The 17,134-nt window shown below is 48.1% G+C and overlaps 4 protein-coding genes across 4 annotated transcripts; 1 reads left to right on the forward strand and 3 right to left on the reverse strand.

The window, feature by feature from the left end:
* Positions 1–1,180: 1,180 nt before the first annotated feature.
* NFIA_078270 (F-box domain and ankyrin repeat protein) lies at positions 1,181–2,746 on the forward strand (the record flags this gene model as incomplete). Its single annotated transcript, XM_001259783.1, has 1 exon — positions 1,181–2,746. One exon carries the CDS (start codon positions 1,181–1,183, stop codon positions 2,744–2,746), a length of 1,566 nt encoding a protein of 521 aa, XP_001259784.1.
* Positions 2,747–3,683: 937 nt separating this feature from the next.
* On the reverse strand, positions 3,684–4,853 carry NFIA_078280 (WSC domain-containing protein; the record flags this gene model as incomplete). Its single annotated transcript, XM_001259784.1, has 4 exons — positions 3,684–3,701; positions 3,762–4,310; positions 4,408–4,685; positions 4,748–4,853. 4 exons carry the CDS (start codon positions 4,851–4,853, stop codon positions 3,684–3,686), a joined length of 951 nt encoding a protein of 316 aa, XP_001259785.1.
* A 5,674-nt stretch (positions 4,854–10,527) lies between these two features.
* Positions 10,528–12,547, reverse strand: NFIA_078290 (uncharacterized protein; the record flags this gene model as incomplete). Its single annotated transcript, XM_001259785.1, has 4 exons — positions 10,528–10,788; positions 10,880–11,471; positions 11,526–11,610; positions 11,665–12,547. The coding sequence occupies 4 exons, from the start codon at positions 12,545–12,547 to the stop codon at positions 10,528–10,530; spliced, it is 1,821 nt and encodes a 606-aa protein (XP_001259786.1).
* Positions 12,548–13,724: 1,177 nt separating this feature from the next.
* On the reverse strand, positions 13,725–15,746 carry NFIA_078300 (DNA-directed DNA polymerase eta; the record flags this gene model as incomplete). The annotated part of the gene is made up of 1 exon (XM_001259786.1): positions 13,725–15,746. The coding sequence occupies one exon, from the start codon at positions 15,744–15,746 to the stop codon at positions 13,725–13,727; it is 2,022 nt and encodes a 673-aa protein (XP_001259787.1).
* Positions 15,747–17,134: the final 1,388 nt, after the last annotated feature.

Here is a 17,134-nt window from a genome sequence, read left to right on the forward strand (position 1 = left end):
TGGCAGGGAACGAACTGAGCTTTCAGCATGCCGCTGCGCATGTTGTAGAACCATCCGGCTTCCTCGCATCCAGCGTCAGGATGGTGCCAAAACTAGACAACGAGTTTTCGTTTCATCTACTGTTATATCTCAAAAGATGCCAGCGATCGTCGAGATCTCATGGTGAGTCTTCAACTCTTCGATATCATTCATGATATCACCGTTGTAAGGGTAGAATTACACATACATCTCAAGATCCGAGGCCGGGAGCGGGGAAGGCCAGCGGATCGATGGATAACAGACTGTATTCGCTCGAAGCATCTTCTTGGATCACTCGATCCGCGTTTCCCAATCGGGCAAAACTGTCCCGGTAAGTCATGTGCTTTGTTTGCATTGTTTCTGCCCTTTCGTCTTCAGCATCATCATCTATCGCTTTTTACCGACAATGGCTTTGTGAGCTATTGGCCTTTGTCTTGCCTGGACTTTCACATAAATCCATTCATTTACAATAGAGACACGCTCTCTCTTTCAGCCCACTCCTTGATGACGGAAGAGGGACATTGATTATCAGACTCACCTTCAAGAATGAAGGTCGACTTTTTGGTCACCTTTGTGATGCTGCGGCTATTGTCGAAGCCTTCGATACTCTTGAGAGACATCTCCTTCCGTTGGTTTCAGGCTTCCTTTCCATTCTGGTCCTGGAACATATACAAGGCCATTGACAGTCTCTTTGTTCAACGGGCAAGGGTTGTCTCGAAGAAGATCAAAGGACAATGTCTTTCTTTCGGTCATTGCTCGAGTTTCATCCTCGCCGTTGAGGAAAAGTTTTCGCCATTGAGAAATCTAGTTTGCGAGACGGACAGTCTTGCACCTCCCTTGAAGGTCTTTCATTCTGGGCCTCCCATAGCGTGCATCAATGAACAATGTCTCTAAGAATCTTTGTCAAGTATCTCAGAACCCTCTACTGTTTCCACAAAGTTATTGTCTCAATAGTCGTGCAGAACGCAGAGAATACATTAGGATGTCTTACTGGGAGAATATAAAGCAAGTGCGAAAGCCCACAGATGTGCCATGTCTTTTCCAACCAACATATCGCTCGACACTTCAACCCTTCAGCAATCATCCAAAGATACTCTGTACAATCCGCGCAGTTGACCACCTCTATTGACTTATTTCAAGCAGAAAGCAACTCCTAAGCAAAATGTCGCAGATTGAGCAGTTGCCTATGGAACTCCTCCTGGCCATCTCTGACCACCTGAATCCTCTATCAGTGGCCAGTCTCGGCCAAACCTCCCGGAGGCTCAACGGTAAGTTGCAACGTCCCCTGGCCAGAGCTGCCAAGCAGCATGCCCTCCCTGATGAAGCTGAGTACAAACAGCGGATCAGATTCCAAGAGGATGGGAAGGGTATTCTTACTCGCAAACGGACGCGCGAAGTTCCTTCCCAGCCGCTCGTCCAAGCCATCAAACGTCGTCAACTCAACAAGGTAAGAAACTATCTAGAAGCAGGTGTCGACCCGAACGCATATGACTTGGACGGATGTCGCATGCTCTCACTGGCAGTTCGCGCCAATGACGAGCCAATCGTGGACCTTCTGCTCGAGCACGGTGCTAACCCTGCTTTGAACGACGTGTGCGCGCCATATACCTCGCCTGTTTGTGACGCAACAAAAATGGGCGATGAGATGGTCAAGAAGCTGATCAGCATTGGAGCCGACTATACTCAGGTAACGGTCATACACGCCCTCGCTGGTCGTTGCAATCTGGACGTTATCAAACTCGCCATTGACAAAGGCGCAGACTTTAGACAAACTACGGTGATCCACCACGCTGCGAAAAATACTGACCACCCAGATGTCCTTCAATTCCTCGTTGGAAGGTACCCTGAGCTGCTTTCCTCCCAGTCTTCCAGCACATTTCTCTGGTCAGCCATCTATAACGGCAGCCCTGAACTCGTCAGAATTCTCATCATAGCCGGTGTTGACATCGCAGGCGACATCACCGCCCACGCTAGCCTTGCAAGTCGTTGCAGTCTAGACATCGTCAAAGCCGCCATTGACAAAGGTGCAGACTTTAGTCAAATCAACCCTGATGGCAGAACCATGATCCATTATGCTGCGACGAATACCGACCACCCAGATGTCCTTGAATTCCTCGCTGGAAAATACCCTGAGCTGCTTTCCTCCCAGTCGACAAGCGGCAAGACAGCTCTCTGGTCTGCCCTCCACGAAGGCAGTGCCGAACTCGCAAAAATCCTCATCACAGCCGGTATTGACATCAACATTAGGGACCACGCCGGCAGAACCGTCCTCCACGCCGCCCTCGAATTCAGTCATCGGGCAGTTCACCAATTAATGGAATACGTTGGCCGCGAAATCGTGGAAAGAAGTCTGTCAATCGCCACCGCGCTGCTCGAGCATGGGATCCAGGTCGGTATCCCCGATCAACGGGGCCTTACGGAGCTGCACCATGCGGTGCGCCAGAACGACCACTACTGGTTGCGCAAGCGCATGCCGGGCGTCGTCCGTCTGCTGCTCTCCAGGAGTACAGTCGATGTCAACGCGCTGGGTCCTGGAGGCTTGACTCCTCTGCATCTTGCGGCCAAAGCCGGCTGGCTGAAGGTCGTGAGAATTCTCGTCGAGCAGGGCAATGCGGACGTCACCGAGACGGACAATGGTGGTAGGGCGCCTGCGCATCTTGCACTGGATTCGCCCGCTGTCTTGAAATATCTCTTGCGGAAGGCAGCTAACAGATCCTCTCTCATCTAGTTTGTGATGAGCATAGAATTGTTCGGGTCAAATACGTCGATGGAAGGTATGTACTATCCAGTGCCTATGCTTGCCAGACGGTGCTTGCTGATCTCAGGTGTCTGGGACTGGGAATGGTTGGAACATGGCTTGTGGGTTCTTTGGACGGCGTTGGTTCGGTTTAGTCTAATTTGCCTCATTTTTTGCTTTTGTTTGAACAGACAGATCTGCTAGCTACAAGCTTCTGGGAGATATTTTCTGCAATGATATATATTATATAGCATGGAATGGGCGTGCCTAGTCCCATTGCAAGAGTAATACAGTAGACCTATTACAGATCAGTCTCTCCCTGAGAACTTGTAGTCTCAATTACTTTGTATTTCATCCAGCTCACAATTCTATTTGGACAAGGAACTGAAGGAAATTCGTGAGATCTGACGGATGAGAAATGCACTCAAACAATAAGACGAGCAGAGGAGGGTTCCCCGGGGGATTAGTGATGACACTAACGTCAAGATTGGCAGTCTGAAACCCATTATGTACTCCCACCATTAACACAGCTGCCATGCGGTTTCTAGTGTACAAAGTACACAATGTTCAGTGGTAACAAAACAAAGCGAATCTCAAAAGAGAACGTAGGCTGGAAATGAGGATCGTATCTCATTGAGAAATGAAAATATACCCCAATCAGGAGGACTTGACTATCGTTCATGTACTCGCAAATGCTCCACTGGTGTTCGGATTCGCGCAGCCATGGACGTGTTGTATGCCCCGGAGCTTGCAGTCATTAAGACCGAAGGAAGGCCGATGCTTCAAATGCAAGGAAGAAAAGAAGGATTATGTGACAGTTGGGTATCATAAGACCGCTGATTTCGCAGAGTTGCACAAGTCGAATTCACAAGATAAGGAGATTCCAAGATGCAGAAAGCAAAGAAATTCGTGTGCACAGATCCCGTGTTTAATCGGGGTTGGTCAGCTATGAAAGATGTATCAGTACCAAACTCGTCAAGGCGTGCACGACTGGGAAAATACTAACCCGCAGCACCGGACGCGAGTAATCTTCATTATCCTGGAGCGACACGTCGCTATCCCGACGCCCGTTCCCATAAAGTACAGTGTCCGTTTTCAAGCGGTTATCAGTGAAAGTTGGCATACGTTGGGGTGTTATCGTCGATCCGGCGGACAATGTGTGACTGTGCCCATCAGAGAACATGCCCTTCACGAAACTCATCTGAGAGCCCTTGCTTTGTCTCCCGTCGAGGAGAACGTTCGAAACGCTCGGATCGGGGCTCTGGGCTCGCGAGCGACGTTTGGATGCGAGGACGAAGAAGATAATCGCGACGATTGCCGCTAAGCCACCGACAGCGCCAACAACAGCGCCTGCAATAGTCCCGCCCGAAACTCCAGAGCCTCCATTTTGTGAATCCGACAAGGGTGAGGTCGGTGTCGCAGTGGGTTCCGTATCCGAGACTGTTATAGTCTTCACAACACCAGCAACAGTCTGAATCGAAACAGTATTTTGAGTAGTTGTAGGTGCTGTGGTAGTTGTTTTAGAGTCAGTGGTCTCTGTTTTGGATTTGTCGGACTACAGTGGCGTTAGCAATCAGAGTTCAATGGCTCCTTGGGGCGGTTGGCAATAAATGAGTCGCGTGGGGACGAAGTTCGAGGCAAAGGCTACTGACCGTGGACTTTGTCGAGTCTGTCGAGGATGGAGCAGCTGCTGTGCCCGAAGGATTATGTACAGACATCTGAATATAAGCATACAGGCCCTTAGAGGCATCTCCACAGCTGTCTGTCGGATATCCCGGACATCCTACGGCACAATCGGAAATGTCGGTGTTCGTAGCTTTGTTGGGTGCTATGTTCGAGCACCAGCATTCTTTACCCTGGAGGATTGCGAAGGCATAATCAGCATTGCAGGTGTCCGTGCAGAGTCCATTCGACTGATAAATGCTGATGTCTGTAAGGAGAAAAAGATCAGATACCACTTGATGGCAGAGAGAGGTGGTCAGGGCTACCTACTGGCAGAGAACGAGGAACCAGTGTTCACGGAAGAGCAGTAGGTGATAGCGGAAGCAACTGGCGATGCAAGTAAAGCAAACAGCAGAAGACTCAAGTCGAGAACCATGGCGAAATCTTGGCAAGTGCAGATTAGGAGATATAGTATTCCACCCCCTGCTTTTGTGTCCTGTCCGTGTACACCCCTAATTCGGGAGGCTTCTGAAACTGTGCAATCCCTTTAACGATCCCACCCTTAATTATGCTCGACGTGCACCTGGGCCTGTCCCCAAGGGATCCTGTAGTTGATGGTCGGCAGGTGGAATAGAATAATCGTTAGATCGACGAAGCGTTTACGGTAAGCTATAAGACGCTAAGAGCATCTGCTCCGTGGGTGAATAATGTCGAAATAAGTCCGACACCTCAGAGAGTGCAATAGTCGGCTATTCAACGACCCTCCCCAGTCCCGTAGATATATGGATAACCTCTGGTACCTAAGAGTAGTTTAGTCGTGCGGGTCCAGCATGAGCCAGGGTTTTTATGGCACCTAGAGAAAAGAAAAAGTGCAAGTTCAGTCAGGGAGTCACTTACCAGATTAATTTAAATTGAAGCTGGAGAGCCTCTAAGCAGAAGAATTCAGCTTGAACTTAAACCTGCTTTTCCGTGTGACGGGGCTCACAACGAGGCATTTGGCAGAACCGAAGCCGATGAGAGGCTCCTAGGCATGGAGCCAGAGAGTGAATGTCGAGCGACCGGGAAAGTAGGAGGAGCTAGAACGAGAGACAGGCAGAGAAGAAGCGAGTGGAAATCCCGGATGTCAAAAGAAACAGGATATCAGAAAGGGAGTGGGATGGATGAGGCAGAAGGAGGATGTGGTTTGACAGCGGGAGAGTCGAACAGGACCGAACAATGATAAGGTTGCGAGTTGGTCGGGTGAATTAATTTACGTCCTGCAATGGAAACTGGGAACTTAGGAAGCAAGTATTTAGTACTTTGTAGACCGGGATCTTGTCCACTAGGTAGTCTCCAAACTTAAAAATAACGATAAGAATAATAATAAATAATAGATAATCAATACAAAGTGGTACGATATTAGAAAGTTGGACCATTGAGATGCAAATATATCTTACCATGCTTTGTAAAATAACAGGAATGCAGTAGGTACCTTACCTAAGTAGGTATAGTTACTTTGTAAACAAAAACAATGACCTAAATTGTGACAGGATAAGTGGATCCATACGGGTTCCACAAAAAGCACTTAAAGCAGCCTCTAAAATGAATCCCAGGAAGACAGAAATACTTGCGTAAGTTGGTCACTTGCTACAGTAATTTGCTATTTCAGCCCAATCCTGAAGCTCAGATAGAAAGAAACAAGAGTCCATAGCAGACAAGCTGATCACCTTGCAATTCGAACTCCGTGCTGGAGAATGAAATTGAGGCTACATTCATGGATAGTTATCTATGAGAGGAATTGATATACCTAGTGCCTACCATAGCATCCTACCCACACGGCAGTGGACTAGTGGAGCTCTGCTGGCCAGACCTGGGAGTCCGCGACAGCATTTTTCTTATGAGAAGGGGTTGTGATTTTGTCTCCTAAAGAAATAAGTACGACAAGATGTGTCTGATTATTATGAAGATTTTTGTAGATGCTCCAAAATGGGTATGTTCAGCCTTCATGATGCGGTAATGTTTGCTGGTACTGGCACTGAGATACAGATGCCATTTAAGTTTCCTGTCATAATAAGGTTGCTTTGAGTCTGAGATAGCATCAGGCACTGTCTATCAATCTAAGTGCCTGTCTAAACAGTACTTCTCGTCCATACAATAATTTTAAAAGAACATCAGATCAAAGATCAGTCAGTGTGTTTGTTTCGAGCTTCAACAACATCAGACGATCTGTAGATAATGCATCCCAGCAAGAACTGTGTTAGTATATCTTCATCAAGGTAGATGGTACCCTGCTCTGGGTAAAAACCATAGGAGCAATGGGCCTCGCATTGCTGCCGTACACGTTTATATAATGGTCAATGCTTGCTACACATGCTGTTACATGAGGTCTATTTACCTACCTACTAATGAGAATCGCTATTTTTTTCAGGTACATTGAAATTATAATCTTCCTGACATGCTTGGACGCAGCCATGTCACTATCTGACTACTGCGTACTTCGAAAGAATTCATAGATATCAATTTTCTTACAGACTACATAGTCGGTATGGCACCATGGACAATTGACAGACATACCTTATCCATCGGCCGCGTCATTTCATTCACCAGCCACAAGTTTGAGAAATCGGGCATACGTAAGGTGCTCCGTAGGTGTACGAGCTCTGAACGAATAATGTAGACTGAATATTTTGAAAAGCAATTTCACTATTCGCATTGCTTTTTAAATACATAATTTGCATCTAATTACAAAACTTACCTTACATATGGTACTGGAAAATAGGATGTACCGTGTCATCCCGTTGATTTCCAAGCAACTCAGCGTCCAAGAAAGGAGCACGGACTACGATGTGAAGACTCTCATTGGATTTTGTGGGGCCAACAGTCTGCAGGTGATACTGATTCCAAATCGTTACATACCGTTTGATATACCTGGGCTCCCTTCCTAAGGTAAATACTTTGGGGTGTCCGATCTCAATCAAGCAGATGAGGCCTAAGAATGGAAGCTGATCCACTACTCCGTATCTGAATGTGAGCTTGGAAAATGAGTGGATACCCAAGTCTGAATCATGACTTCCCAGCCACGCACAACAACATCAGGAAAAGGTATCCAGAAAAGTGGAGTGCCACCTTGGCAACTGGGTTGCCGGATTCTGGAAACAAATGGATGGTCTAGAATGTTATTTATGTGCTTGGAGCATTTGACAGGAGTAATCTCGGCTCTCATGCTTTGTCCTGCATCTGACCTTTAATCAAGCATCTTTTAAGGTACGCGGTATATGGTTGGCTATGTTGCCCTACCAAGGTACCTCTCCAATTCAGCCCGTGCTGGTACCCAAGGGTGGCCACTGAGGAAATCCATGGATGTTGTAAATGATAAGACTTATGAGCCCATATCTATCTTCCACTAATGACTTGATGCGAGCGGTACGGAGTAGACGTACAGGAACGTAAATCTGCTATACTTTGGCGCATGAGGGCTACATCCACGATATTGATCATGATGACGAAAACACTCATGTGGCATGGAAGTTAGCATGGAAGTTTAGACAACTCAGAAGCAACCCGGCGATCCTCGGATCTAGAACTCTAAAAGCATGCAATTGCTGTTCACATCAAAAATACAACAGCAATCAATGTCAATAGTATTATTATCAGCTGAGGTACTTGGATATATATTTCTGGTACGTTTGTGATATGCCTACTATTCAACCTATGTTGCTGTTGCTCAGGGACTCGTCTACTCAGCATGGAAATTTTCTAGGAAGGAACTTTCCCCAGTCTTTCTTTCGATTACTTCCCCAGGGAGCATCTCTGATCATCCCATTCCACCAAGACGCTCGGAAACAGTTGCGCGAACTTGCTCAAACAATTCCCACTCACGACATCACCTTAGCTGTATGATCGCTACCTACTCTCAGCTCAAGTGCTATGCATGTGACAAGACAGCACTATTTACCACGAATCATCCTAAGGTAGAAAAGGTCAACTCAGACTAAAGATGTACAAAGTATAAAATATGCGTTCCATACTTTCCGGCATCCTGCAGACGAAGGATCTCACACTTATGCGAAGCGAGAGTTGCATCGCTGCAGCCTGCAGCACTTACAATTAACTCTACTTCTGACTAATTCAGCACTACAAAGGCTAGTGATGACAACTCTAAGGTAGTTTCTAGTGGTGTATCTGGTCGATTGATAAGGAAGCGAACCCCGCCTTCTGAATTTCTCTCGTGAGTCCCTGGTTTCGGTTAGTCGTTCGCACTCTTCCTTAGTTTGAGCTTGTCGGGACTGATAGGCAGTCATGAGAGCATGGAACGTATACTCTGTAGGACTATTTGGGATTGTCACCCTGAATAAGCAGGTAGATAACGACAATGACTTACAACGACTTACGTTCAAGTCTACTCTCAAGGATACCGAGGAGAACGCAGCTGCAAACTTGACCATCACCAGCGGAAAGCCTTCTGAGCTTCTTCAACACATCTGGTTTGACTCGGTGGTTTGACAAGACGTATGTCTTTGTACACCATTGAAGTTGACGATCATGTGGCTTTTGTCAGTATACAGAACTGTTGAGAAACGTCTCTGGATACCTTACCAACAACAGGACCTGTAATGTTACCTTAAAATCAAGTACACAAACATTTGCATTGGTAATTTTCACAACTCCCACTAGCTTTCAAACAACCAGTCGATCCTCATCCTTCATTTCTTTTGATTGTGGCTGAAGGAATGAAAAGTGGAATTCTGAATGCCCCTCGATTCGCCGATTGGCCATTGCCGATCCCTTACTCCATAGAGTCCAGGCACTATCTAGACCTTTTCAGTACCGGCTACCTATATTTACAGAGGAACTCTCAGCTCATCTATTTCCTTGAAAAAGACAGGTAAACTGGCAGAAATCGAGTGGTTGATTCTTTTATATCTGTTTCAGTTTCATCCCAGGAGGTTATACAGACGTTCCAATGGGAGTCAAACTAACACAGAACAACAACAAGCCGAAGCGAACGGAATGAGCCAGAGCTAAAATAAGTAGCATCTGTAGTTGACACTTGACCACTAGTCTACCTTAATGCCTTGTGCCGTGCAGCCATTCCCGTTGCGCCGATATAATTTCCATTGTGGAAACTCAGTCTTTGACTTCTGTGGCGTCGTCTTCCCCCCTCCTTTTATGTCATGGTAATTTTGATGTCGTGTCTGGTCCTAAATTTGGAGTTGTTATGGAGCACCCTAGAATTATACATCGAAGTTGTGGACTATGAGTAAGCTATTCCGCTTGGAATTGCTGTGCTTGGCTGCTGCAACGAATCCATAGGGTGTACCTATATTTCATCCCTTTTCGCTGCAGGCCTTAGACAACAGGCACCAAACATCGGATGCATGACTTATCAACACCTCTGGCTATTCGAGGTACTTGAACTACCTGATATATGAATGGGGTCCCTATGGAGGATTCTTTCTCCTTTGCCACACTCATTGCTGTACTCCGTACTCCTGTAAGTCTAACAATCAAATTGCTAATGCATAGTACAAAATACGCATGCCATGTTTGGTTTAAATGCGTCGAGGAGGATCATTTACCATACATGAAAGGAAGTACCTGAGGTACTGCTAATACGGTATCCACAAATTCTGAGACAGTTGATCGGTCATTCGGTGCCTTGAGCTGCATGTTTGGAACATATCGAATGGCACTAACGGTACTCCGTAGATCCACGTCATCTGCCATATAAATAAATTCATGAAGGGTGTGGGATGGTCAGCTGTGGATAAGGTAGTCGATTGAGAATATCCATCAGTTGCTCGAATATCATTTGACGGATATTCTTGATACAAGCTGGGCATGTCTTCAGCTTCCTACTGCTGCTTCAGAGTACAAGATTGACCAGGGGCCTGCATTCGCTGACCCGACAGACCAACATGCGTCTGCTAAGGGTCATAAGAGCACCTGGAGAATGATAGAGCGATAAACTTCGAGAGGTAGCTGACAAACAGGAAGAGGAAAAAAGAAACTGGGTATCTGTCGTCGGTATCTATTTCAGGCTCAGAATCATAAGCGGGTTGAGAACGTCGGCCGACCGTTTGACCAAGCCACACTCCAATCAGTCTCAACGGTGGAGCGAATTTGCTCCGTCACCATCTGTCCAACGGAGCTGGACCTGGTCTCCATCGTCCTTCTTCAATAATGAGCTCCCGCTCTTTCTTTAGTCTCCGCTCATCCCGAGATCGGAGACGCGGAGACGGCGGCCTCCCCGGTAACACGGGAGCGGGTGCGACTGGTTCAGGTGCAAACGGAATACGCATGGAGGCTCGCTCCCTGCTGATTTCCTGAATTCGTTGGCGTCGTGCACGGCGGATGTCCTCCGATAGTGCGACAAGGGCTGATATATCGTCCTATGGTTGTGGGGAGCTGTCAGCTGGGCCGGAGACAGCCACGAAATTTACAAGGGGAAGTGTGGGCTTGGACAAGAAGGCCTAGACTCACATATCCAAGATACGAGAATATGTAATAGAACGAGTCCGTTTCCTCGTATTCATAGCCGGCCCGCTCAATGGCCTCCCTGACCACCAGGTCCTTGGTGATTTCTGTCCAGAGTCGATCTCGCTTGTCTTTTACGCCAATGTATCGCCGTCCGATTCGACCGTCTTTGCGGTCGATGTTCTCGTCAGACAGTCTTCCGTGGCCCTTGATGGATCGGGATCGCCGTGTGGATACACGCCGCTCCCGACGCATATCCTGGTCTGCACTGCCATGGCTTCCTGAGTCAACCCGGACTATCGCTTTATCTTCAACCGTGACTGTGGGTGTGCTCCGTCGCTGAGGCCCTCCCGCATCGCGCCGGGTGTACTGTTCCTCCTCGAAGACTTGGACCTCTTCATCACTCTCGTGGCGTTGGGGTTGACGTTCCATAATCAAAACGTTCTCTTTTCGGTTTGGGGTCTTGGATTTTGTGTGAGTGATGTCAATTTCGTCCTCGCTTTTGTTGCCAGATTCTGAAGATGAAAGTATGGATGGAGGTGAAGTATCATTGCGTCGTTCTATAATGATCTTCTCTTTTGTTGGGCGTCCCCGTGTACTATACAAAAATAAGCATGTGATTCGAACTTCAATGGAACGATTATCGGCTTACCGGTGACGAATCTCCAATTCCTCGAAGCTACTTGGAGAAGACGGATCTGGACTGGGTGCTAGTGGTGCACGAGGCAATTCATAACCTGCGACAGATGGGAAATAAGCATCTGACTCGAGCGCGAAATGTCATAACTCACCATCTCTCATACGTTCATGAGATGTAACATGAGACTTCCGAACCTGCGAAAGCTCTCTCGAACTTGGCGACTCCGGGGACGTCGAGAATCCTCTTTCTCGCATGGTAATCTTTTCCTTTTCCTTGAACCTGCCGCTTCGACCCCTCCGCTCATCTCTTCGGATAATGATATCCTCTTCATCCTCTTCGTCTCCGTCCGGCTGCCGGTGCCGGTGGGATCGTAAGCGTGCTGCTGGTGTACGTTCTCTAACATCACTGTGGAGCCTGGTATGCTCCCGCCTGGCGTCAGATCCACGGCCATAAAGCTCATCTCGCTCAATCTCAAGTTCCGCGTGTTTCATCCGCGAGCCTTTCTTCCCTTTCTTGTCGCGACGTAAACGTACAAGTTCCTCATCGCTATCCAAGTTAGGTCGCGGTATTGACGGCCTTTCTCTCTGCAGCTCAACTTCTCCCTCATCATATTCGGCCCTTGTATACCTCCGTCTTTCCAATTCCTCCTGGAAATAAATATCCTCCTCCTTAGCGGTTCTCCTATGCCGAGGTCGCTCACGACGCTCGTGCTTGTCCCGCTCGTAGCCCCTCAATGTCTCGCGCGGAAGCATGTCCACCTCATTTTCCTCCCGCTCTCGCATCACAGCCAGGGGGCCAGGGTTACGCGGTGGATCAAAGCTCTCGCGAATAAAGTCGGGCTTTGACCGTTCTCGTATGTGTAGGCGTTCCAGCTCGTCCACGGGAAGTGGCGGGGACATTCGACGTCCATATTTCAATTCATCGTCTTCGGCGAAGCGCTCGCGTCGAGACCGCCGCGGACGTCGATATGTATCGCTCCCTTCTTCGTAGAAGTCCTCCTCGTAGTACTCATTGTTTCGTGCTCGTCGGGACATATCCGAAATCTGAGAGATGCAAGACTGTCCACTGAAGGGAGAGAGAATCTGAGCGATGAAAGCAGTGCGGTTTTATTGTGTCGTTGCTTTTCTACGCATCGAAATCATTGGTGAGGGGCACAGTACGAGGGGTAATATTGGCGGGTCCCCAACGACCGCTGGCAGATATCGAACAAAGTTGCTCGATGATGATTTTCAGAAGCTGCCGTGGACCAGAAATTACTGACGGGAAGCGTAGCTTGCTGCGACGTAAAAAGCATGGATTGAGCCTTGCCAACGAACAAGTTCCTGTCCACCAAACACAGCCAACCGCTGATGTCATTGCTGCAGGACGTCGCATTGTCGGTGAGACGTAGATACGAGCAATCTAGCGCAGAAATTGAAGCTGCGACAATTATTCATAGAACTAAAGCAGGAACTAAAAATGCCGACATTGAAAATAGGTTCATACTCCAGTCTGCATGGTTCCTTGAACCGTGGTTCGTTTGACTTTCAAATCAACTCAGGTACCAGTTCAGCAACTTCGACTAAGAGAGTTGAAAACTATGGTACCTCGCTTGGCGATAGCATTCATTAAAGAGAGACATGCTCTGAAATTTCTTACGCATATGTTCAACTGTGGCTAGCTCTCTCGCTATATGTCAGCCCTCTCGGAGCGAACATCTTAGTTGATATAGTTCTACCGAGAAAGGTCTTATGTGATGACATAGGGTAGACCCATTTTTTAGTTAATGTTATCACCTCAATGCAGGGCCAGGTGCAAGCTGCAGCTTTCTGAGCAAGTCTGAGCCACAGACAGCCAATTAAGCGTGCGTTATGCTAGCTCATGATGTTAAGCTTCCTACGAAGGCTCTTGACGGGAATGATGCCCCTACGCACGATGGTTATACTGGACAGACTAATAATCTCCTGAAAGCCGTGAGGCATCACATCTAATAATCTGGAAAGGTCCACTATTTCATCAACCTAGTCCATAGGCCACGGAATGCTTCATTCAGGAAAAGACCATGCACCATCAATCAAGCTTAAAAGTGCGGAACTGATATCAGTAATACTCAGAACATTCATAGGTTTAGGCAAATACTGCTTGATCGATATGCCCACACCGTTCGCAGTAGGGCCACTACCTAGCAGACCGGGAAATTATCAGATGTTAGAGCGAGAGCTAATTGAGCCATCATCCAAAACTGAGCCGGGTCTGTCCTTTCTCTGGCTTTCCGCGAGCACTGCGACCACCTCTTCCACGAGCTTGAAGCGTATCGGAATTATTCGGACGCGACATCTGCTGACTCTTTCTAGCCACCTGTCTTTCTTCAAATTCGAGGTCTTTGGCGAAATGCCAATCTTCATGCTCGTTCTGTTCATCTATTGGGAGCGATTTCTGGCACCGATTGCAGGTATATGAAGCGGATGGGGTCGCCATCGTTTGAGCATCTGGCAAAGATGACTCGCCGTGAAGTGCACCTGTACAGTCGTCTTCATTTTTCTCACCAAATTGTGCTGAATCTGAGTCTAAGGAGATAGCTTCAGACGCAAATTCAGAGGGTGAATTGAAGAAGCGCCTGATCCCGCTGCTGTCGATCTTCCTTCGTTTTTCGACATGATGATCTGACCCCGTCCGTTCCGCTGAGTCCGGATTTCTCGTGGCTTGAGCGGCACTTTTCGCCGGTTCGCCTCGAAGTAAGAAGCTATCTATCGCCTGATTCTTGTTGACTCCCTCTTCAAAGCCGCCAACGCTCAAGGAGAGGTTGGCACATGGCCATGCACGTCCATCGCCTATGACCTGCCGGAGCAATGTTCTACCAAGCTCGAACAAAAGACTCTCGTCGATTGTTGCCGAACCCGGAATGGGAAGTTGGCGAGAGCGTACTTGACCGCCTTGTCTATGATGCAGAGCGACAGTTTTCGGACGGCGCCTGTTTTCAAGCACGCCGTCCTCAACAAGGCGACCGTAAATATCGGCCGCGAAGATCCGCAGCCACTTTTCGGCTTGGTCTGCAGAATTGATGCTCGGCCTGAATGACTTTGCGGATAACATGGACTTGATTTGTGTCCTTGGATTCACCTCGCTCTTATCTTCGCCACGAATGATTCCGTAGAGCCAGCTGGCAGTGTCATCATCAAGCTTAGCACGAAATTGCTCGAGTGGCACCGGTAGCAGATCGCTCACTTGCTCTGTCCCGAAGAGAGTAGCCACCTGGTCTCCGAGTTTGCCTCCAAGCATTCTGATCTTGGTAAACTTGTAGCTACCCAGAAAATTCTGAATCGCGCGGTTTCTGACGATTGTCTGCTTGTTTGGCTTGTTACAAGCGCTTCCTAACTTGGACATCATCTTGTTTCTGGCGACGCCCCCGGAACAGGTATAGCTGAGCTTGTTCCAGACAGCTGTTCGGACTGACCGAACAATCTCCGAGCCTATGAGCATGGCAATATCATCCCAGTCAGGATCATCAACTTCCGTCTCATTCTCATCAAGGTCTATCAAGCAGTCTTCGGTACTCCATTCCAACGCCGTCGTCGGGGGCCGAGGCAACGGAGTACTGCGTCCGTCACCTTGCGGTCCATTACGCAGTTCCGGGTACCGCTGAAGCAGTAAAGCGTAGACCAGTGGCGACAAGTCGATAAATACTTCGTCAATACTGGCCTTTTCGAGGCTAGCAGGTTGGACTTGATAGTGCGAGCAGGGTTCATGTTCGCAGTCCATGAGATCCGCGTGCCACCTTGAAAGCTCTTCCTTCATCACTTTCAGGATCTTTCGAGATTCTGTGCGATACGGATCCAGGCATACTTTATCTGTACTGATATTCTTAAATGCGTCTTCCCTGTAAGCCCACTTCCCGCCCTCGCCCTCGCGGAACGTGGCCACGTGCTGCAGAACAATCTCGGGACAATGCTTCTGCGCTTCGCTGGCTGACATCATTCTGCTTATACCGAAGGATCGAGCGGGATAATTGATCGCGATGAGCGAATCCCATTGCCGTACAGCGAGAGGCATCTCCTTCGGCGTTCCCAGTCGTACCATCTCACATTGTGCATAGAAGGCATCGAGGTCAATATGAGCGATTACCCTCAGTGGAGTCGCTGTCGAGCCCTGACGTAGAAGCTGTAGTTGGCGATAAGTGAACTGAGACTGGTGTTTCATGGAGCTGCTGGGCGAAGACGACAGAGCGGTAGAGGGAACCGGAGACGAGCGAGACATGTCGAAGCGGACTGTATTATAATCATGGCGAAGTCTGTATGTATCAAGTGCTATGCTTGAATTTGTGAGTATAACGTCGTCGATGCACCATATTTTGGTCTGGAAAAATTGGTTCTCATCGCGCACGTCGGGTCGACGCCAAAGACATGGGTTTGGGATATCTTTGCGGAGATCCCCGCCATTACCCGAAACAGTTAGCTCCGATGCGATTGAATATGGACGTGAATGACAATTCACTGTTCAGATTGAGTGTGAGAGCCATGCCTCAAGGTTGAACTGTGGGCACATTCTCACTCAGATAGGCAGTCTTTGAGCGCATGGACAGGCCTATAGGTTCAAGTGCACTGGGGTGAATTATTCCAGCTGAATACCTCTGTGCATCAGTATATTGAAACCACGTGACCTGCTAAATGCTAATTGGCTCTAGATAGTTGAATTCACAAAGACTTGTGCACCACACCTCCGTAGCGAAAGAGTCCTTCAAAGCAAGACAGTCGAAACAACATTGTCCTCAATTAATCAAGGCGCCTTCTCGAGGGAGGGCACTATGAGCCAATCACGTCCGAGTACTCTGTAGTTAGATTGACTACATTACTGACCAGAGGGCTTCGGCTGACCAGTATCCCAGGAAGCACGGCCAAGGATAGATAGTAGGTCTCAGTTCGCCAACTCCTGTTCCATGCAACTGCAAGGCCGAAGGATAAATGCAGCAACTGGTGGAGATCATGCAGCATAGAGAGGACACCTGTTGCGATATCATTTGAGCAGCAGATATGTGTCTCAGCAGTTCTACCGCTCGCAAGGCATGGATCACGAAGATGCCATGTCTGGTGATGGCCTTTGAAGAATAGAAGAACCTAGGTAGGGGGTACAAGGCAATTATGAGCGCGCCATTCAGCACGCGACCATCAATGCAGTAGTGTACGGACTAAGGAAAGGGGATTCGCTCATGAAACTGTGTACTCGGTTGCGAAAACGACATGTACCAGAAGTTCTGAGTCTGCTGTCCTGGTTCCTAGCAAAGCGTGAATCATGTAATCAGGCTTAAGATGACACATTACAAATAAGACCGAGGGAGCAAAGCTGGACGAGGCTAGGATGTTGCGCATTCTGGAAAGCTGAGAAGAATGTGCTGTATCATCATGAAGAGCAGCTGGTCATGCAGCCAACCAAGTGAAGTCAAGTGAGGGTGCTGAAGTACGATGATGTAGATGCAGTAAGTACCTTAATTGAGGAAACGGACATAGTAAGCTATTGGCCACAGAAGATCATGATCACCATCAGAGGCGATAACAAGGCAGGGGTCTCAACTTTCAAGAGTACCTCGCATGCACCGGCCATAGTGAGGCGGCTGTCACTGGGCCTCCAGTATCTCAAAAGTACCACTT

Source organism: Aspergillus fischeri, genomic scaffold, assembly GCF_000149645.3.
Source record: "Aspergillus fischeri NRRL 181 1099437636264 genomic scaffold, whole genome shotgun sequence".
In the NCBI taxonomy this organism is placed as follows: domain Eukaryota; kingdom Fungi; phylum Ascomycota; class Eurotiomycetes; order Eurotiales; family Aspergillaceae; genus Aspergillus; species Aspergillus fischeri.